Genomic DNA, 24290 nt, shown 5'->3' on the forward strand with positions numbered 1-24290 from the left:
TTACTCAAGGCAAAATGTAAACTTTTAAAAATAAAGATGTTCCTCCAAACCTAATTCACCTGTGGTCTTTATAAAAAGATTTTCAGTGTTAACCTGAGACAATAATGTTTGTTATTTCTCCCATTTCTTTTTAGAAGAGGAAGTCCTTCATTTTTCCCCCTACCCTGCATCCCAATCTTTGATCTCAGAAACAGATTTTTCTGCATTGTTTTCCAGCACAGGTAATTGGAAACAAGCTTCTCAATCATGCTACTACTCACTTTCTAAGGTTGTCTATGGAAGATCTGAAAGATCCTGTTGTCTCCAATCCCTTGAACCCAGCTTCCAATGTTACAGTATCTGGGGGGACCAAAATGGAGGGGAGGACCATGCAGGAATCCAATCCAGCACACTCCCATGTAATCATATATATCTTTTGGCATAGAGATCTGAAAAGATGGTGCTCCTACTGGCCTCCCACCCCCAAACTCTGCCTCACCATCAACGAAAGAGGAGGAAGTATAGGAGCCCAACTAGGGTCTGAGGCAAGAGCTGCTGGGAACCACAGTTGGGAGCAAAGTAGGTCTGTGGTTCACCTACCTCCATCTCTCACTTGCAGGGACATAGATCACCGCCTCCTTGGGAACAAAGGAAGGAAAGGAGGAGGCAGGTGAACGAACCATGGCTCCTGAATCTCTTAAGGATATTATAAAGTATTATAAAACTGACGTTAGGAAGGGGAACATCTTATTGGCTAAGGGCATCTGATTGTGCAATTGTTCAGAATAATTACAAAGGTCCAGGCAAGAGCTAATTTGCCAACTTTGAGGTGGTTATGCTCCTAAAAGTGGAAACAAAGGGAACCTTCCATTATTTAAAAAAAACAATAGTATAATGGGTGAAGCGCTCAGAAAATTAAGTGACTATCTCTTTATTAATTAAATTGTCCCAGTCACTCTAATAGCCGAATGCCTGCATCCATCATATCTTCTGCATGTATCATGCCAGTTTTGTTTTTAATATGTGCACATTTCATGGCGCAGATAGAAAATGGTCAGAGTAAAATCATTTACCATATAATTATTAATATTACTTCAGAAAAATGCACTTCCAAGTACACAAAAATGAGCAGGTGGCATCAGAAAGCTGCTTTCAGTATACCACAGACTACTCAGTGCTTTCTTCCAGTATTGCTATGGAGACTATTGATTAAACACAAACCACTGCAAGGTAAGTGAGATAACAAGAAACTTTTGAATGTATACTTCTGGAGGGCTGAAATTCAATGTTCCTTCATCTTATCAGAGCTGATTTAAGATGGAGAGACAGACAGGAAGACAAACATATAGCAGAAATGATTTAGTGTTGGTAATCCTGCTCCATTTGCAGTACATGGAGTAAGAATTTATATCTGTTAATTTTAAACAAACACATTTGTAAAATATCACAGGCTTTGAGTGTAATAGCTAGCTAGACATGGATTTCTCCTTCTCGTACTCAGAATAAAGCAGATAATTTTTGCAACTATTTTCAAAAATCAAATTATTTCCAAGTATTCAAATATTTTAGTGTTTAACAGACTAAATTCAGAGTGTGTGAAAAACACCCACAGTGCAATGGCTTACACACTGCAAAATCATCACTGAGGCCATAGAAGATTAAAGAATCATTTTTCAAGTGTTCCATGCTACCATGGCCAGACTTGTTTAAATTCAACAGAGCATTATGATTGTTAATATTTGGGATCTTTACTAGAACACTATTACTAGATTCTGAAATACTGATTGTTCCTTTACATATAGTATAATATGACTTTGCTTTTTAATATGTGATACTAACATAAAAATACTAAAATGAAAAGAGTAGTAGTATGGTTGTATACATAGCGTGCTATATATAAAGCTTGATTCTGCAATCATTTAGACTTGTACAAATCTGCTGTACAAGTTAAAAGTGTGTGGACTTGGATGTATGGATCAACACCACCTCAGGCACAACATATATCAAGCTGCCAGCCAAAATCTGGCACACACAAAATTAATGAGCATATCTGAAAATCTGGCTGTGTATGGTCAATCAATGTTTGCCAATCTACAGTTCAACTTTTTTAGATTTGGACTTTGAAAGTACTTTGAAAAATTAATACAAATTGACCAACAAATATGAGAGTATATTTTCCTACATTGACTCTTTCTCTGAGGTCTGACAGGTTGCCTTCTTTTCTATATATTGCAAACTCGGGGCTCTGAAGTACAGCTTCTGAGCGGGTCATCCAACTGTGTAGTTCTGTTGTATCGACGTCAAACCTGAGATATAGAGAAATAAAAGAAATTCTTTTCTTTATACATAAGACTTAAAATCAACAATCACAGCAAAGATGTTATACCAGGTGTTTCAACCAGAATTATGAATTAAATATGAACAAAGTGGTGATTGCCATCAGAAACAGCAGCTCTAGATAGGCTGCATTCCAGGAGATACCACAAAACTGTCATAAAACTCAGGAGCCCTTCTGTAAACCTACAAATACGTCCTAGTTTTTTATACTAATCTGTCTACTGAACAGACAACTCCTCTTTCACATCCAGGTTTCCAGATTTATGAACTGACTTCCTTTGTAAAATATGCAAAAAATGACTTTCACAGCTAAGACAAGCTACTGTCTCAATTAGGGAGGAAGGCTTCTCTCTGGGTTTATAGATGCACTTGTAGCCTTCATACCACAAAGGTTCTGATTCTACCCTCTACTAAGCTGATATGTAGGATTCAGTCCGGAGGAGGGAGGGAGTCTTTCCCAATTGATTTATGTTAGCTCTAGTTGCCAGTCACCTGACCTTTAAAAAAAATTAAAAATTTAGTACCATGTGGAATTATTTTCTGTTTGTCCCCCCCCCCACACACACACACTTTTCAGTACTTTTATAGCTGTTTTTTAAAATGGATTTTATTTCTTCACCATCCCTGCAACACTGATTCACCTTTTGTCATTCAGAAAGAGAGGAGTTCAAAATGAAGGTGCATTTAGGACCAGGTTTATTACGTGCAGGGACCTAATTTGCTGTGAAGCATGGAGGAGTCATGAAGCTGCAAGTTGATTTAGTCTCTACACCAAACGGTTAAAGATTTGCCTCCCTCTCCAGTCCTCTCGCCAGCACGGGTAGAGAAAGAATGCAAAGAGAGTCTGTAGATTTAAAAACACTGGGACCAAAGCAGCTGCTCTATAGAACCCAAAATCAAATTACTTCAGACAATTTCTCTAAATAATTCCCTGACTTTAAAATGGGCTTTTGCCTGGCATATATTTAAAAATCTAATAATTTATTGTCTTTGAAATTATTTCCCTTAAGTAGTGGGCATGCTTTGGTTTTCCAGCTGCAGAATGTGTGTCTGTCATCCTCCATGCCACCACCCTTAACCAAGGTGCTGTCTTTTACTCTACCTTCTCTCTGTAGCCTAACACAGCCTGGCTGTATTAAAAGCTTGCTTCTTCTTTCTCCACAGTATGCCAAAGATCTGACCTTTACACTCTGTCTATACCATTTGAAATCTCATATAGGCTTTTATCATCCCTTATCTTCATTACTGCAACTCCTTTTTTCAACCATCCTTACCTCTCTCCCTTTTACCGTACTGCTTATCAGATCCATTCAAAACTCTGCTGCTGAGGCCACCCTCATGGTCTTTTGTTCTAACAGTGTCACCTGGTGTTAGTCCCTCCACTGAATCAAATACCTTTACCTTTAAGGCAGTTCACAACTTAGTTCCTTTCTACTTACCTACTTCTGTATCTTATGACTCTCAGACACCACTTCCATTTCACCAACTCTGTCAGCCTTGATCCTGTTTACCTACTCTCCCACAAGCATATTCACACTTTCTTCTCTGCTGTTTCTTATGCATAGCACACTTTTCTGAGCTAGTCAGTAAAATCACTACCCTTTCTTTCAAATCTTTCCTCAAGACCCACATCTACTGTGATGCCTACAGGAAACTGCCAATTGATGATGACTACGTAGATGACCACCAGCGACCTTGGATATCTATCATTTGTTTACTTATATTTCAAAAGTCAAAAAAGGAATTGAATGTCTTAAAACTATCTGTGCACACAGATACATGAATTATAGCCTCTCCTCCATGCCTATTCCTTCCAAGTGTCTGTTACACCCAATTTTGTCATGTCTTAATCTAGATTTTAACCTCCTCAGAAAAGAGACTGCCTTTACGGTGTATTTGTAAAGTACTGAACACAGAGGAACCCTGATCCTGATTTGGGCTCCTGGATGCTATCGTAATAAAAATAAGTAATAGCAATTAAGAAAATATGGACAGACAGCTATCTATCCAGACATTTTGAATGCATCATCACTGGAGTATCTGAGTCCATAAAGCTAAAGTACAATTATCTAAATCACTCGACAGTCAAATTTGCATGCCTTATCCAACAAAGAAAAGCACGGCAATTTTTAGTCTAATTATGGTCCTGATTTTCAAAGAACATTTTGTAGAAGCCAATCTTTTGTATTAAGCATTTATGTATGTGCAGGAAGTGAGAGCTATTTTGAAAGTTACACTGTATGTAGAGGCACACTAAAATTGCAAGATCATTTGGGGATTTATGGGCATGTGCTATTCAAACTTCCACACATACAGGCTCATAACTTGAATGTCATGGAAGTGCATATGCAACCATTTTGAGCTGAGGCCCAGTGAAAATTTGTGGCTTGCAGTAGAGTAGTAGGTCCAAGTACATATGTAAATCAGAGGGTGTGACATTAATACAGCTTGCTAGCACTTCACTTTTGCTGTCAATGGCTGAAGATATAAAGCAGCATAATTTTAATCCATGACGATGTCTGGCTGGTTGTCAGACTGGTATCTCCTTCATCCTAAAATGGGTGACCTCAAGCACCAGTGTAAGGGGACGAACAACAGGTCTTCTTAGTACACTGCTACCCCGATGTGACGTTGTGCAGTCTATATGGTTTTATAAAAACATGATAATAAGTGAATATAATGTAACTGGGATAGTTTTATAAAAATTTGATAAGTGACTATAATGCAAATGGGATATGCTTCGTGCAAAAGGTCTCTTGTAAGGTATCATTACAAAGCTTATAATCTACCGAGTATGATCATCTGATTTGTATAAATGTACCACTCTTGTATCTAAAACTAGAAATATAAAACATAACTCTGAGGGCCTATTGTAATTATGTAAAGTGTGGGCCATTAATGATGGTTTGGAATCTTGATGACTCCCATTAACAAGGACCATTGTCTGCAGATGACTGTGTTTACCTGTGAGTCTTCCTGTATATGTGTGTGCTGGCAAGTGAGTAATGAAGTCTTGCAGTGACATGTGATCATGTCACCTGAACTGGAATCCATCTTTAACCTGGTGCTTTTCCAGTGAGGGGGGGTGAAAACCCAGAGGGACAAAGAGTTCCCGCCTTATGCAAAAGATATATAAAAGGGTGGAAGAGAACAGAGAGGGAGAGGAGCCATCATGGAGAAGCCCCTAGCTAACACCTAAGCTGGAACAAGAGCTGTACCAGGGGAAAGAATTGTGCCCAGGCCTGGAAGGTGTCCAGTCTGAGAAAAACTTACTGAAGGATCTCTGAGGGTGAGATTATCTGTATTTAGTTTGATTAGGCATAGATTTGCACATTTTATTTTATTTTGCTTGTAACTTACTTTGTTCTGACTCTTACTACTTTGAACTACTTAAATGCTACTGTCTGTATTTAATAAAATCACTTTTTATTTAGTAATTTACTCAGAGTATATATTAATACCTGGGGGAGCAAACAGCTGTGCATATCTCTCTATCAGTGTTATAGAGGGCGAACAATTTATGAGTTTGCCCTGCATAAGCTTTATGCAGGGTAAAACGGATTTATCTGGGTTTAGACCCCATTGGGAGTTGGGCATCTGAGTGCTAAATATAAGCACACTCCTGTGAGCTGTTTTTAGGCAAACTTGAAGCTTTGGGACAAGTGATTCAGACCCTGGGTCTGTGTTGGAGCCAGACTGGAGTGTCTCACTCAGCAAGACAGGGGGCTGGAGTCCTGAGCTGGCAGGGAAAACAGAAGCAAGGGGTAGTCTTGGCACATCAGGTGGCAGCTCCCAAGGGGGTTTCTGTGATCCAACCCATCACACCCGATATAATGCAACCCAATATAATACAAATTCGGATATAACGCAGTAAAGCAGCGCTCCTGGGGAGGGGCTGCGCACTCCGGTGGATCAAAGCAAGTTCGATGTAACGCGGTTTCACCTATAATACAGTAAGATTTTTTGGCGCCTGAGGACAGCCTTATATCGGGGTAGAGGTGTATATGTGACAATTCAGAGAGAAGTAGTGTGGGTAGAAAGGGCACTTCTATACAGCATCACTGAATATTGTGTCTTGTTACCTAGCAGCTCTGTGTTCTTAGGGAACCAGGGCGCAGTACCCAGCCTGTCTGACTCACAAAAGACCTTCCCCCTCCCCAGTCTCTGCTTGAACCAAAGCCGAGCCGAAGAAAGATTTACACAAAGCAATGAAAAGGCAGTGGAAGACACACCTAAACCCCTCCAGACAAGAGTGACAGGATCAAGGAAACTCCCCTAGCCTTATTTGCATCGAAGTTAGGACAGTTGCATCCCCATTAGCATACAGAGTGGAGAACAGAGATTCCAAAGCAAGAACTGCATGGAACTCTGGGACCAGAAAAGCAGGAAAGCACTGCATGATGGGGAATCTCTGCTCCAGATGTTAATAAACCCACACCTGCACACACCCAGCTCAGTAGTTATCAGACCAATTCGAGTAATAAATCCTTTATTGGTATCCAAAAAACTGAAGCTGCCTAATTACATTGTGAGCTCCCTCGAAGGAACACCACCCATAGCCAGGGAATGATCAGTTCCTATTCTCTAGCCTGAACAAAACAACTTTGGTATACTCCCAAGAGCCATAAGTTTACCCACAAACAAACCTAGTGTTCTCCCTTGAACCACTCTTCTTTCGCTACAAAAAACCCTACCCATGCTCAAGTGCTCTGATGCCTGGATCCAAAATCTGTATCAGTTCCATTCCGACTTCATCTTCTCCTGACTGATCGTGCTGGGGGCTCTGCCTGTCTCCAGCACTCCGGACCCATAGCTACCATCACCACTTGGGAACCCTGATTGATTCAAGCTTCATGGAGTGGTGAGAACCTAACTCTCTCTCTCTCTCTCTGTTTAGGTATAGCCTTCTGAACCTGACTTGTGTGATCAGTTATAGTTTTCTAAACCTGACTTTTGTAATCAAATTTAAGTTAGATTTAATATTATAACTGTTTCGTTTTTTGGCTCCTCTTGTAGTTATTACCTGGCAATAAATAACTTTCATGATTAAGCTGGTTACTTCTCTCTCTCTCTCTGCAGCAACACTCCTCGTACTTAAGCTAAAGATCCCTGCAGCACCCAGAAATCCTGTGGGGTTTGCTCATCAAATGGATTACTACCAGAACAATTGTAACATGAAAGTGGGGATAGGGATGTGCTGAACCTGGGGCATATGAGGGTGGCAGCATGGAAGTGCTGCTCGACCCAGCCTGCTGAGTTCAGGGACATATAAGGGGTCAGCGGGGGGGAGGGATAGCTCAGTGGTTTGAGCATTGGACTGCTAAACCCAGGGTTGTGAGTTCAATCCTTGAGGGAGTCATTTAGGGATCTGGGGCAAAAATTGGGGATTGGTCCCCCTTTGAGTAGGGGGTTGGACTAGATGACCTCCTGACGTCCCTTCCAACCCTGATATTCTATGATTGGTGATTAACCCGGTCCTCTCAGATGCTCTCTTTAATGTGTGTGTTTGTCTGATTCTGGGGCTGGAAGAACCCAGCCCTGGGTAACCTACGTCCTGCAGGATAGCTCCATTTGGAGGGAACTTGCAGAAGGGAGAAGTAGAGCTCCGTATGAGAACACAAGTAGTACATTGACAGAAGTACAGACCCCCCCCCACCCAGAAGAGTAACCCTAATAAATGAGTATACCCCAAAGTAACAGGCAAATCTGGTAACAGTCTGTGTAATCCAAAGGCAAGTGAGTGCTACAGATCCCCCTCTGGAGCACTCTATAAAGGGGATGAGTTTTTATAGTCCCCAACTAGGGAGCTTTGTCTCTTTAGATCAAACTATTTAAGCTCTTGCTTTTAGCTCTGGAGGCCCTTGGTTGAATCCTCAGTGTGTCAGCCAAATTGCTATTTCTAAGTTCTTGCTCCCCCACTACATTTGTACACTTTACCCCATTTATCAGAGACCTACTCATAGACGTCTCTCTGAATTGGCACATATATTGAGAGGACCTGTTCTTCATTCCTTTCCACTGGTGCTTGAGGTCACCCATTTTAGGATGAGGGAGATATCAATCTGACAACCAGCCAGAAGTCATCATGGATTAAAATTATGCTGCTTTATATCTTCAGCCATTGACAGCAAAAGTGAGGTGCTAGCAAGCTGTATTAATGTCACATCCATTGATTTACATATGTACTTGGACTTAGTCTACAGCAAGCCACCCTACGTTTACATCAAAATGTGATTTTGTTTGCTCCTCTTCATTAACGTTGCCCACACAAAAACACCAGTAAAATTTCAGACACCTGAATCCTCCCATTTTAGACTAGTTAAGTATGGTTATATAATAGAGAACAGCAAGCACTAAATCATACACAAGTGGACAAGGGTCAAACAATCCACAGAGCTGGAGATAAAGTGCTTGTCAACCTGCACACAGCTAGGGTTTACACAATTTGCAGCTCAGTGAAGGCCTATTTGAAACAACATATGTTAACTAAATTAACCTCTTAAAACAGTTATTTCTATTTTCTACAACACAAAATCCAAAATTAGATACTGCTGAAAATACAAAGAGAATGAACTGAAAAGCAAAGTCTGGCATAACCCCTTTTAATATATCATGAAAACATTTATTTAAAATAAAAACTTAGTTTATATGAAGAATAAACGTATATGATTTTGCGAACGTTCACTAAATATTAAACACTAGATGGAGCAACTATCCTATTTTATCATGCCTTTCCTTTCCTCAAAGGACAGATTGTCTGCTTCATATTCACAGTTTGTCATTACATCCATAATAATACTGTGACAAATAGACTTTGCATGGGAATATTACATAGAATGTACAAAGTAATTTACCAAGTGGCACAAGAAAGGCTTCTTTACACATTATTCAGGGACATTAATAATACAAATACATATAAATGAAATGTTTAGCAGCTAAAACTGGTTTGCCTTTTAAAAGCCTTAAGAGAGTAAAATATTGTTTACAGTTTACATTCTTTTTGGATCATGCACCTGACCTGCACACTCCAGAATGTGTCAATGACAGCCCTCCCACTAAAATGCTGCAATGCATCATTCTATTTACTTTGTTTTTGTCTGACAATACTCAATTATTTCTATTAACTGTTTTTAATGTACGTTTTTGACCCCAGTTGTCTGTTTTGCTTTTCTAAGGAGAGGTCATTTCTTTTTAAAGAATCTCCCTGTCACCCACAACAGAACATTTCCCATCCCTGGATCGAAACCAAATCATTCTTGGGTTATACATTATTAAGTTAAAGGACACCCACACCTCTCTCCAAATGTGTCTGCCCTCCACCACTTACCTAGCGGTAGGTTTCTGGGGATAAAGGAGAGACACTGCAGCCTGCTACCCAGAACACTTTTTTATAGCATAATGGATAGAGCACTAGACTGGGATTCAGGAGACCTGGATTCAATTCCCAGCTTTTCCAGTGTCCTGCTGCCACTCTGTCACATTCCAGTTGCCCCATATGGGGATAATGATACTGACCTCCTTTGTAAAGTGGTTTCAGAACAGTGCATATTAAAGTTAGATATTATTATCACCACCACCACCACCAGTATCTCCTATCAGAGGAACAGCCAACTCCACAATTCACAAATGCAGTATTCATGGAGAAGCCAAGCTTCCCATTCTTCCTCCTTGAAACAGAGGCACTCAACTCATCTGCAAGGAGAGCCTGAGCTGCAGCTTCATGATTTTTTTTTTTTAAAGAAACCTTCTACTCTTTTAAAAACAATATAAATTAAAAAAAAAAAAATTGAAAGGAACTCTAGAGCACAATCCTCTCTACTCTTTCACCAATGCAGGTTGATTCTTCATTTTAAATATACTTTTTTGTTTGTTTGTTTTTTGCAACCAACAATATTTTATAAAGTTTTAGAAGAGTAGAAGAGAGGCTGAGTCGGCTGGTAAGTACTACTCCCAAGAACATGCCACCCAAGGAAACGGAACACGATTGTATGGCAAATGGAGGAGAGTAACACAATATGGTTATGCACCTTCAGAAATTTCAAATAAGCACTCAGTGTCTGGCTGCTTTTTTCAGCCAAACACAAACCTCTAACTCTTGAAGACTCTTTTCTAGCTCTTTCTTTTAATAAATGACCCCCTGTGAAAATTTGGCAAACATATATAGAATGGTATAAAGGAGATAGATCAAGAACCTTTGTCGGTTCCCCGACTCATGGCATAAGAACAAAGGGGACAGTCAATGAAATGAAAAGGTGGCAAATTGCAGATTTTCATTGCAGAATTCATTGCCACAGGAAGTCAAAGGGACTGGACATTTTAGCAAGATTAAATTAGAGATTGAACATTTATATGGATAAGGAATATCCAGTCATCATACACTTGATTTTTTGGAAGGAATATTAAACCTCATGTTTCAGGGTTTAAGCCAGTCGAACTATTAGAGACCAGAGTAAGACCTAATAGGGGAAGGGGAGGAGCAGAATAGCCCACACCTGTCTACTACAGGGCTCTTATAACTTCTTCTGAAGCATTTGGTATTGACCAGGGAGCTGAAAAAGGTCTGATGCACCTAAGATGCCCCACACTGCTGGGGGAAGGCCAAACTAAGGTGCCAAGATATCAGAGTCTGCAATTGGGGACCCAGATAAGAGCTATTTCTCCCTGCTGCAGTTCACTTGTGTGTGTGGGTGGCTACTCCTAAGAAAAATACACACAAAGAAATGAGATGTGTTTCCTGTGGTCACTGATCATCCTCTACCCCAAAGGTGAATCCAAGAGAATAGCTGTTTGACCAAAGATATCAGGGAGTATGGAAGCAGATAGCAGGCCACCAGTCCTTCCCCACCAGAAGACAATACAAGGTAGGTTTGGATGGAAATGGAGCCTGGTCCTCAATCAGTTCATATATTTTGGATAAGCATCCAACCTTTTGAGGCTTCTCTTCCCTATTAGATTTATACGCAGTTTCAGTTCAGTATGCTGAAGCCATATAACAGCACACTTTCCCATTTACTATAGCTGGACTGTATAAGAGTGTACAGTGTGCTTTTACACTCTATTAGCAATGAAGTTTGCATGCTTTTTATTTTATTCCCTACGTAGGCACAGGTTAGACTTCACTGCAACCAGGAATTCAACAGCAAAAATCCTACTGACTTCAGTGGGGCCAGGATTTCACCAATCAATAATGCCGATCAGGATACACTGTAGGATTTTGGTGGGAAACAATCTTGATTATCTTTTGACAAAACAAAAGAGTAACCATTATTCTTTCTGTCTGAAACTCATTTCCCTGACTGTCTTCTCAACTTTTTCTCCGAAGCTGCTTCCTGATTGGTTCTCCTCCTCTGGCACACTCTTGTGGATTATAAAGGAAGGAAGGGAAGAGGGTCTGTTAGTGGCAGTGCTACTAGAAATGCCAGAGGACAACCTCCGCCCACATGGTAACCCAACCACAGGCCATCAACCTCTCTGTACATCAGTTGGCTAGTTCTAAGTCTCCTATGCATCAACCACAGGTCCTTGTCAAACAGGTAATCCACTAAAAGGCCATTAGTGCACAGTTATGCTGAATGAGCACCCACATAATATTTGTCCAGGGACTATGTAGCAATAACTACCATTCATAAAAATATACCTAGAAACCAATGTAGAAAAAAGTTTGAAAACAATATAGATCATGTTAAAGATATTAAAATAATGAATACTAGATTTCCTGTTTTCACTCCTCCATACCTCAATAATATTTTCTACCATTAATTATCAAGAGAGACAATACCAATGCATGGTTAATAAACATGGACTCTGTCTCAGCAGGAGCAAAGTGCTTTAGTTTTGAGTTGACACAAACTTACCAGATCATTATTAAAAAATCATCTATTTACTAATGGAAAAGACATAGGCCCCAGGTATGTATGAGAAACCACAGTACATTTATTCTGAAATGCATTCATTCTAGCTTATCTAAAATTATGTTAGGGCGTGATTTGAGATGAGAGATACAGAATATCTCCAGGATTGTATATTAGACTCCTATATATTCCTTTTTAAAAAACAAAACAAACAACATATAGAACAGAATTTCTCAAATTTGTTTTTCAAAGGTTTAACTGTAGTGATATGGCTAAGAGGGCAACATACAGACAACTCCCCTCCCACCCTCAACAAAAAAAAAGAAAAGAAAAAAACAATCCCAGTTTATTATTGTCAAAATACATCAATAAATTACATTGTTTATTGTAGAACTGGCAACATGCCTGCAAGATATCACAGTTTGTCAGTTCATAATTTGATAACATTTCCTGTTTTCTTTATAAATATTAATCATTTTAATATGTATCCCTGCCAGCTTCAATACTTTAGCTAGTTTAAGAGGCCATCGTTGACAAGCAGTAGTCACCTTTATAATTCTCAGTTGGTGTAATAACAGATGCTTCCACACATAAACAGTTGCTATAATCCAGCTAACATTTAACAATTGAACAATTATCTGCTCTGGGATAATTTCCCCAAACACTGACTTCAGCTATGTAGTCTGCATGTCCCAATCAATTCAACTCTCACTATTAGAGGTCAAGAGAATGCTAATAGGAAAGAAAAATATGGACCAATACGGTGTACTTAATGGCTTGCAACCTTGGTTCATAGCTATAAATTAGTAAAGAGGCCCAGATAACCTTGGAGATCTGCAGTATTTATGATGGGAAAGTATCCCTTGGTAACTGGTGCTCTGTTTAGCCCAACTGATGTTCTCTGTAAGAACAGACGTCCTCTTACTTCACACTGAGATTGAGAACTCCTTAACCATTTAGTTTGGGGGGAAAAAAACAACAGAGTCAGACACACAGAAAGAGAAAGGTCCAAGACAACCCCCCCCACCCCCCACCCGGAAATGAAGGCAATTTTTAAAAAGTCTTTGTTTTCTCAATTTCAGAATTAAAATAATTCCAGTATTTCCTGGGATTCTCATATGTCTGTACAGTATCTAACACAATGGGGCCTCTGTGCTGATTAAGATGTTTGGTCACTACTAAACTATTAATAATAATAATGAGCACATGAAAATAGTCTTCAAATGGTTCAGAGAGCAGATGCAATAGCTTTGAGATTCAGTAAAGAGTGCCCTTTTCAGCACTGCTCATTTGATTTTAACAAGTTAGGATCCATTATTAAACTAAACCAGTGGTTCTCAAACTGTGGGTTGCAATCCCATTTTAATGGGGTCGTCAGGGCTGGCTTAGACTTGCTGGGGCCCGGTGCCAAAGCTCAAGCCCGAGGACTTCAGCCCTGGGTGGCAGATTTCAGGCTGCAGGTCCCCTGCCTGGGGCTGAAGACTCTGGGCTTCAGCTTTGGTCCCCCGGCCTGAGGACGTAGGGCTTTGGCTCCCCTCCTCCGCCAGGGTGGCCGGACTTGGATGAGCTCAGGCTTCGGTCCCCGCTCCTCGGGCCCTGTAGTATTTTTTGTTGTCAGAAGGGGGTCGTGGTGCAATGAAGTTTGAGAACCCCTGAACTAAACTAATTCATCTCATCTATCACCATTCCATTTGTCATTTCATAGATATCTAGGACCTATGAAAAGAACAACTTTCAAATATCTTCAGAAGGTACTAGATGACAAAGTACAGGAAAGTTTTTCTCTAATTAACCTTGCTTTTGCATGTATGTATTAGGACACAATGGTTTCAATACAACAAGACAGATTACAAATATTTAGGTATATTTTATCTTCATAAAAATGTATTTTAATATTTCAGTGAAGAAATCTGATAGTACTGAAAAACATTTTGCAAAAGAAGGAACAGAATAAACATTCTCTTCAAGAATGAACATTAATGTGACTGCAACAATGGTACCTTTTTATTCAGCAGATAAATCTATCTTGAAGTTTTGTATATCTGAGCACCTTTAGATAGGTTTGCAACCTAGTGGACTTAGAGTATCTGGACAGTCTCTGAATTTCCTGCAGAATTCAGAATTATACCTGCTTATCTTTGTGACAAAAATAAGTTTTAGGTTTGCAGAGCACACACAGTATGAGAGTGTTAAGTCTATTCCTTCACTTTCATCATCTACACAATTGTTCACACAAAGCCTGATCCAATGCCAACTGACGTAATTGGGAACTTTTCCACTGATTTCAATGAGTGTTGGATAAGTTCCCTTACTTCCAACTGAAGGGCCCAAACTTGCCCTTAGTTACACCTGGGATACACAGGACAAACCCTAAAGACAATGAGATTGCATAGGTGCGACTGAGGGCAACGTCTTGGCTTGTAGACCTGTATTACTAACAATGATGCACAAGCCAGAAAGAATAAAACCTGATTTTCAGATTCCACATGGAGTTTGCAGGACTAGAACGTAGAATGTTTTTTGTTTGTTTATTTTTAAAACTAAAGGATTTTTTCTCTCAAAGTTTTTAGCCACAATTGATGTGGAATGCCACAATGCCATTTCTAAGGACTCTTTTCAGAACAGAACAATACTAAGTATAGAAAATGTCATGCTTGTACTACAAATTATCACCTGTGGTGGTTCTTTGACTTAACAAAATAATATTACTTTAATATTAGCATAATACCTATTAAATATTCAGTACTATATCATAGTAATTTATTGGAACCACTTGTACAAACTACTCCATAATCAGCCTGATAAAAACAAAGGTACTAATTAATTACAATATTACTGGCATACTGATTTTTTTTTTCCACAGAAACCCCCTGCCCCAAATTATGCAAACATTCAAATGACAATAGTTAATCTTTGTAGTCTTATCCAAACTTTATCACTGAACTTCCCCAACCCTTTAGTACTTCTCACCTCTTCCTAATTTCTGAATCCACTAGAATCTGTCTCTTCTTGTGTGGTGGAGGTGGTGGGAGTTCTTCTTTAGCATGCTTAACCAGGATTTGTTCTCTGGTGGTCACCATAGTTACAGTTTCCATTACAGTTGTCTGTGTTAGTGATGTCTGAGCGGCGGTGACAGCCTGTGAAATCTGTGAGACGTATTGAAACAGAGGTCACACATTGCTTGAAAGACTTCAATAAAGACTGTTTGGAGTGCCAATAGGAAATAATGAGAAACTGCTCCTGTCTGATCCCGGGTTGACCTTCAGAACAAAACAACACTGTATTGAACTCAAACCAAATTGTTTTATCTGACTCATGCTATGCGAAGAAGACATCTAGGAAAGTCAATATCAAAATCAGAAGGAATCCTAAGTAGAATGTATTTATTGATGCTTTATAAATCATGTCAAATGAACAAAGGAGAAAAAGGAGAAAAAGCTAAAGCCTGTTTCATGAGAAAAACTACAGAAATATATCATATTTCTGTAATTTTTCTCGTGAAACAGGCTTTTTTCTATTTTTTTCTATTTCTTCATTTTAAATATGTATTTCTTGAGAACTGACCAGGGGTGTCTTTATTTGACTTTGATAAGATTTACTGCCTGTCGTTCTTATTTTATTTTACTGCTTATCATCATTTTCAAATTGATATTTAATTCATGACAATTAAAACATATTTGTGGCAAAGAGCCATTAACTAATTTACAAGAAATCTTAGCTTGGAAATATTTACTGTGATGTGAGTAAATATATGACTGAATATGTTTCCATAATTAAAATCTAACATTAATGGGCTCATAAGTCCCACTAATATTTACAAATACAAAACTGCATATTGATCTATTGAATATGTTTTCTTTGGCCAATATATTCCAGTGCTGCACAGGTCTGAAATACAGCTACATGCAAACAAGTTAGTTTAGAAATACATGCTGCCCACTTCAGCTGGATAGGTAATGCAGAGATACTTAAGGTCACTGATAGGTCTTCCTATCAGTGACTTCAACAGGAGTTTTGTGTGTTTATATAGCTTTTGGAATGATTAAGCTCTTGATATTTGGACCCATTCTTGTAATAATTGGGTCTACAAATTTACCCTAATGATAAGCTCAACTGTGAAAAATAAGTGTAAGTTCTAAAATGTCACAGTAACCTATAATAACAAAGGTTGATGGGAAAAGGAGGGGGGGCACACACACACACACACACAAAATAGAGAGATAGAAAGACTGAATTAGTTCCAACAAAAAAAGATCTATAATTCAAGCACTGTGTTAAGATTACACCTGGTAAGAACAGTGTGAGACCGGAAATCAATGACCCAGAATTGGTGTGTCAGAAATTAGGCCTAATTGGTGGATAAAATAATGAGGGGAACCTTAAAATAAGAGACTTTGGGGAGAAAAACTGGTGACTGAGCAAGCTTCACCATTATGGTTGCCACTCCCACTGTTTCCTGGGACACCTCACCTTCTTCATCCTAATCCTGAGACTGTCCTGACCAGACCAGGCCTGATGACATCACCCCCTTCACTGGCTGCGGCTGAATCCCACCACCACCAGAGAAGTAAGACTGTTACCCTGCCCCACTCATGTGTCCTTTTCCTTCCCCACCTTATTTCTTTTCTTTTCTCTCCCTCTCCTTTTGCCTTCTATCTAATCATAGTCTGGTTTAGATGGCCAAAATGATATATTTTGCAACACTGCTGTAAGCCTGTGACCAGAAAAGTAGCTAAAAGCATTGTCCTAAACAACCTGATGCTGGTACAAGTTTGCCAGGTCTCAGGCTGGCTGATAAGACTGTGCTGGGCCCTGTGTTTCTCTAGAGGTGATTTTGCAAATGAAAGTCAATGCCAGAGACAGAAGCTGCATTTTCTACTTTTGCTGTTCTTGTCTCTCCCCTTGTGTGTGCATTTGTCCTAGGCCAGGTCTACAATACAGACTTATATCGGTATGACTGTGTTGCTCAGGGGAGTGAAAAATCCAATCCCCTGGGCGGCTTAGTTATACTGACCTAACCCCCACTGCCCGCCCCATGTAGACAATGCTATGACGACGGGAGAGCTTGTCCCGCCCGCACAGTTACCACCTCTAGAACAATGCTACAGCTCCAGTGCAGCTGTGCCGCTGTCATGTTGTACATGAAGACAAGCCCTTGTATCGTTTTCTAGCAAATGGGGTCAGACTTCAACAGCAGACGCAGCAGCTCCACCCCATCTCAACTTACAACGTCTCCTTTCCCCAAAAGGGTAGTCATTCCCCACCTAAGAGACTGTCAGACAGGGTTTTTTCTCTCTTTCTTTCTTCCTAAAGACTCTCTCCAGCTAAAAGGAAAGGGAACAGCAAGGGATGCTGTTAAAATGAAAGACTTTCTTAATACTTCACATTTCCAATGCTTTAGCTGTTTTCTAGATCTTTAATAAAAGGTGAAAAGGAATTTTAATGCTGTGATTGCCATGGTACTAAGCAGGCTGAGCTCTCTGTATACCAAACCCCAAATACTGTTTCATATTGGACAGTTTGGGGGTCACATTAACACCATTGACTCTTTGGGCCCATATATTCCATCTACATTAAAATCACTTCATGCCATTATACAGCTTCTCACTGAAGCAGGGAAATGTGCTGCCCAGTCCCTCAATCAAGCAAAGAAGGCACTTTTCTTCCTTGTTCCTGCTAGCTGATTTGTCAGGGAGTTGGCTTTCTTCTAGTTCCAGCTTCAGTGACCAGCTGATGGTTCAAGAAGCTGGAGCAGAATATAAAAATAAGGTCTGGCAAGATGGCCAAAGTACAATTGGTGCATGAAGATCTAGGTTTTTAAGCCATGTTCATCACCTTGGTATCTATCTGTGTTCTCCTATTCCTAGGGGCAGGGATCTATGTCTCAATCTCCCAAAAGTTATGATGCTATATAAATGTATAGTAATTTGTTATATATTGCACAAAACTCCCTGAAGATCCCAATTAAAGAAGAGTATGTTCCTATCCCAATTATTGGCATATTGGTGTTCCCATCAGTTATAGAGATATGGCATATCAGACTCTCTCTTTCCTTTGCCCCACCCCACTGTCTTTCCCTGTGGAGGGAATAGAGTAATAAGGAAGGGGACATACACGTGTTACCAGTCAGCCTCTTTTTATAAAATAGTATTAGTAAAAACAAGCAGTATTCCTGCCAAAACTGCCTAATCTCCCACCTCCATTGAGGAAGTGGGAAAATTCTGATGTTATTTATCCAATCTATGGGGGGGAGGGGGGAAGAGGAGGGGAGAGAAAGGGGAATTCCATTCCATTTGTGAATCAGGTAATCTGTTTTACTTCCTGTATATAATTTAGCATAAGTATGACAACTGCAAGGGGACTACATGCCTTTAACCTCCAGCAACCCCAACCTAAATGTATTTTTTCTGTTAACTAACAGTTAACATAAAAATGGCCATACTGAATCAGACCAATGGTCCATCTAGCCTAGTATCTTTGCTTCCAACAGTGGCCGATGCCAGATGCTTCAAACGGAATGAACAGAACAGGGCAATCATTCAGTAATCCATCCCTGTCGTCCAGTCCCTGCATCTGGCAATCAGAGGCTTTTAGTTACAAGGGTCAAAATTCTGTGGTCTTTACTCAAGCGAGTGCCAAGAATTTGGCACAGATTGCAGCAGAGACCTTTTAGCTGTATTTGAGTGTGGTATATTTATTGGAATTGGTGGTATATTGGCACTATCACCTGGCAAATATCTGTGCTGAACAACTACTATGAAGTATATATTTAAGACAAGCCTTTTATTTTACTTATTAAATGGCTTCCAAAGTATATAATACATATTTTTAAATTGCATCTCTCTTGGGCTCCTAGGTTACATGCCATGGCTTTAGTGTGCTCAAATATGACACAGTAGATCACAGCAATGATAAAGCAGCAAGTTAAAATGAAATACTGCCTTATAAAAACTAACACTTTTTTTTTTTAAATGAACTTGCACAGCTCTGAATTTATTTATTTCAGATCAAACCTCTGCTATCTCGGGTTTTATAAAGTTTGCAGATGAAAAGATGAGAGGATCACATGTTATTTTAAGACTGTAATTTGAAAGCACCCAAAATCATTGTTTAGTCCTCATGTTCATTTGGGACTGTACCCTGCCATCACTCTACACGCAACACACTTACTAAACTCGGTGAAAGTTTTACCCCAAAATCGATATCAGGATGTTTCTGACAACTTAAGGCCATATCCTGTCATAGTTGCACTCGTAGATCAATTGCAGGACACAGCTTACAGTGAATAAAATGCAAGACATAGAAGAAAGCATAACTGTATTCTACTAAAAAGCAACAGAGGGTGTCCTGTTGCTTTTTACAGATTCAGACTAACACGGCTACCCCTCCAATACTTGTATTCTACTAAATATTTCCCCAGCCTGTAACCAATTGTACAGTATTAACAGTTTCAGCTGCTGGTTGGAAACTTCTTTAAACAAAGCACGCAGTGTAATTACCATATGTTCACAAATGTCAAATCACAATGCATAAAATGCTGTGGGGTGTGATGATTTACATCTTCAAACAGTGAAAAGTATTTATGTGCTTAACCAACAAAAACAGAGGTGAAACGCGCTTCGAAAGAAAACTGAACTATTAATTTGGAGCTCATAATTGTCCAATTACTGAGATGGTGGGGGGTTAGGGAAGCTGGAACTATATCTAGAACCATTTTGATGCCAGTGTTGAAGTTCAGAAAGATTAGATAGATACATTTCTATATTACTACTCTCAATCAGATAAGAACTTTCAGTAACTCTACTTACATACCAACAAATGACTCTAAGGCTTGGTCTACACTTACCCCCCAAGTCGAAGTAAGGTACGCAAATTCAGCTACGTGAATAACGTAGCTGAATTCGACATACCTTACTTCGAACTTACCGCGGTTCAGACGCGGTCCACACGCGGCAGTCAGGCTCCCCGTCGACTCCGCGGTACTCCTCTCGTATAGCTGGAGTACCGCAGTCGACGGGGATCACTTCCTGGTTCGATTTATCGCGTCCAGACCAGACGCGATAAATCGAACTCGGAACTTCGATCCCCAGCCGCCGAACTAGCGGCTGGGTGTAGACAAGCCCTTATATTCTTCCCCAGAGGAATAACTGTTATGTCATCACTGAAGTGGTTTGCTCCATGACTAATTCAAGGGTGTCCCAAACAAATGCTGCACAGCTTCTTCATCTTTCTAAACCCCCGAAGTACAGATGTCAAACTGAGAAGAGGAATTATGGCTCGGACTTTTAACCCATTGTTACACAGTCAGAGCTGTGTGGAAGAGTTGGATGACACATTACAGAAAGAAGTGTTCAAAACCAAACCCACTCTACCAGAATAGTATCTGTGGGCCTATCTTAAAAATGTATGCAAAGTAAAGGTGCACCTTCTTTCTGAATAGGAAAATATCAAATCCCCACTTCATTCTTATGGAAGCATACACTGTGTGTGCGTGCATGCGCGTACAAGTGTAATATTTTGGGACTTTAGTACCATGTTTGTTTTTGTATTGTAGAATAACTTTAATGCTACTATTCCGCTATGGTATACTTGTAACCTCCCTTCACTGTTGGAGCTGTAATTTCGTCTCTAACCAAAAGCATGAATATGTTTAAGGAATGGTTGGGAGGACAGGTGTTTTTTTTTTGTTTTTTTTTCTTCAAATTTAAAAAAAAATGGCTGAGGGGAAGTAGCTTAAGTAGTGTCACTAATTTAGGCAGAGCTACAGCAGAAATAACTGAAGTTTGAAACTTGCATGATTATAGCCCTCAGTGAAGACTATTGTCCTTGATTAGTTTGAAAAACAGTTTGGAAAGTTATAAATATTTGAAAATGGCTACTGAGCAAGTACAGTATATTTCTCATGAGCAAGTACGTATATTTCTCATGAAGGCCCCAATCCTGCAGGCTAATCCATGGGGCAAGACCAATCGGAGTTAATAGGGCTCTGTGCAGGTGCAAGGGTCTGTCCATATGAATACCTTGCTTTATCACAGACTATGACTATACAAGAAATACAGTGCACTTGCATGTATAATCTAGTTAAATACTCATTTTTCAGAACTTCTTTATTGACTTTATAACTTCTGAGCCAATTGTCTTCAAATGTGACTTGTTTTGTAGCTCTCACTGAGACTCAAAAAAATAAAGCAATGTCAAGACAACAGTTCTGAAACTTTAAAATCAACAAATTGAGTTTGTCTTAAGTTGAAAAACCTGCATATTTAGAATGACAGCAGGCTTTAAGGTCTGAGTCTATTTAAAAGTGAAATTTGTCCCATGACTTGCTGATTTTAAATGCGCCGAACTTTGAAACACACAAACTGATTTTCTTCAAACTTGACTTCATGTTTAACTACATTGTTATCGATCATGTGGCATCTATAAATGACGCATACATTGAAGATAATTAGTCACACTTATCCTGAATTGGGAAGAGCTTCATCAAAATCTGAGCCCGATCACTCCTTGAGCAATTTTCAGCTCTTCACATGCACTCTTCCTGCCAGGGCCGGCTGTACCATTTTTGCTGCCCCAAGTAAAAAAAAAAAAAAAAAAAAAAAAAAGGCCTTATAGGCTCTAAAGTTTTACATTATTTTCTTTTTAATGCAATTATGTAACAAAAAAATCAAGAATGGACGGAATGCCGCCCCAGGTATGTGCTTCCTCTGCTGGTGCCTGGAGCCGGCCCTGCTTCCTGCTCTATGCCAGTTTCCATATTGTTCCTACAAATGCGTTTGGTGTTTTTCTTTTCTTTTTGTTGCGAGGGGCCGGGGGGGGGGGTTTGGCTGAAGTTATCCGGGCATCATAAGCCTGAGTTTACAGCTCACAGACTTTAAGGGACCACAAGTTGTCTCAGATCCACATGTGAACAGAAAACAATGCATAGGGTGACCAGATGTCCCGATTTTATAGGGACAGTCCCGATTTTTGGGTCTTTTTCTTATATAGGCTCCTATTACCCTGCACCCCCATCTCGATTTTTCACACTCGCTGTCTGGTCACCCTAACAATGCATTACATTGTACTGTGTTCTCTTGTGAAACATTATGTGACCTTGTAATTAGGCTGCATTAGTACACATACACAGAAGATGGAAGAAGTTTGTAAGTAAGGTTGTGCAGTCAACTTGAACTTTCACATCACCTGACTTTTGGGTGTCTTACTGTGCATCATTGACTTTAAACTAACTGTTTTTTCCCCTCAATTAATTTATTATTCTGTTAAGATGTTAATTTTTATTGAGCACATCTCACACTGTGGCAAGTAGCAAATATATAAAAATTATCATCATTCATCCACTATAAGCATAAGGTTTTTTCCCCCCAAAGAAATAAAGTTCTGTTGTAGTCAATATTGAAGTAATTGCATAAAGCTTCAGTCAACAACAGGACATACTTTCTCATTAACTTTCAACATGGAGAAGACTATACTGAGCTGCCTAACACCCATCTTGTGATTAAACAGATTACAAACTCTCAGCTAATGGTCCTATTTTCTTTTTTAAGAACATAAACCTTCACCAGTAGTTTTCTTGTTGGCTAAACAGGGAAATGAATTTTACGAAGACACTACTTGAATTCATCATACCCAGCACTAGATTTGTGTGCACTGTAATGAGTGTGAACACACGGTAATTACACTGTGGGTAAAAGTTACAGAAGTATCTAAGTGACTCAGCAGTCCGAGTCCCATTTGACAAGTGATTTAGGTATAGAGGCGCTTTTGAAAATTTTATCCTGGGTGCCTTCTTTTAAGAACAATCAACAGCTACCAGTTGCAGTTGTGGTAGTTGCTGAATGAAGATGACACAAAAATCATGCATCTTTTCTTAATATTTACTTCTTATTGCTCCTGATCCTGCATGCCCTCAGCTCACAGAAATTCCACTGAAGTAAACTGGACTTCCGCATGTTGCAGGCTTGCAAGATCAGGCCCATTTTTTTGAGGGGGGGGAGGAAGTATTATCCATTCATGATCTTACAGAATAGATGACTAAATTAAGTCCACCATGTTTTTAATTCCTGTAAACATGAAAGTATCAATGTCTATAGGGCAGACAGGAGGGGTGGATGGATTGGAGTGTTAAGAGAAGAGGAGACCACCATCACCTTTTAAACTAAAAATAAAGAACCAAAATTTCAAAATGATTGCAGCACACCTTTAAGCTGGGGGGAAATTGGCTGGCTGGACAAATGAAGGGAACAGTGCTTTATGGAAGGAGGGGAAAGAGGTCAAACTGATGCAAAAGGGGACAAAGGGCCAGCATGGTGACAAAAACTCATTCCTGGGAATTGGATGGGTGGAAAGGTTTAAAAGGGCAGTCCGGTGCGGTGAAGCCCCCTTTTACATGGAGTAGGCTGAGGCAGCACCCACCCTCCCTCCCCTTTAGGTGGTAAAATACCAGATTTAGTCAAGACCTGCTGTGGGCATTTCTCTAGCTCCTTTTTAGGGGGGCTAGGAAGGAATTTTTCCAGCAACACCAGATTGGCCTAGTTCACCTTCCCCACAGCAGATTCAGGGAGGGCTTTGTTGACATGTGGCATGAAGGGAGTTAGGCTGTATGTCACAACTGATTATGTAAGTGTGGGGTGGATGTCTAGTGCAGGTACTCCATAGGGAAGGGATACAGTGACCAGATAAATGGCCTAGTAAAGGACTTAAAAAGGAGGTGTTGGTTAAAGGAGCAGCATAGGAGTGGGGGGTTGAATGGTATGGCAGGGAGTCAACCCCCCTTTCTTATAGCCCACCTTAACCCTCCAACAAGTGTATGTGGGGGTAGATGGCAAGGTCCCAGCAATGGGTTGGCTGGGGCACATGGATGGAAAAAGGGGGGGGGGGGACTGGCAGAAACCCCCAGATAGTTATTGAATGATCATGGATTTACCTGTACTGTACACTTTTATCTAATAATAAAGTTGTGGCCTGATTAAAACCATATCAAATGTTTCCTGTCCTTCTTTCGGTGTAGCCTGACAATAAGCTCCAAATTATGCCTACAAAAATGGTGTGCACAGCACTTGGTTTTGTAAATATTGTGGGTGAGGTTTTGACAGTTTGGCCTGTGTGTCTTAAATGCATGTT

At 39.8% G+C, this 24290-nt stretch overlaps 1 protein-coding gene across 1 annotated transcript in view; it reads right to left on the bottom strand.

Moving 5' to 3' along the window:
• LOC112125929 (dystrophin-like) overlaps positions 1-24290 on the bottom strand; it is a 1989526-nt gene that overhangs the window by 1172686 nt on the left and 792550 nt on the right. The window contains exons 17-18 of the mRNA XM_026648920.1: positions 15138-15313; positions 2162-2285 (exon numbers count right to left, since the gene is read on the bottom strand). Coding sequence (XP_026504705.1) covers positions 2162-2285; positions 15138-15313 — 300 coding nt within the window. The remainder of the gene's footprint in view (positions 1-2161; positions 2286-15137; positions 15314-24290) is intronic.

Source organism: Terrapene carolina, unplaced genomic scaffold, assembly GCF_002925995.2.
Source record: "Terrapene carolina triunguis isolate 2854851 unplaced genomic scaffold, T_m_triunguis-2.0 Scaffold22, whole genome shotgun sequence".
Lineage (NCBI taxonomy): Eukaryota > Metazoa > Chordata > Testudines > Emydidae > Terrapene > Terrapene triunguis.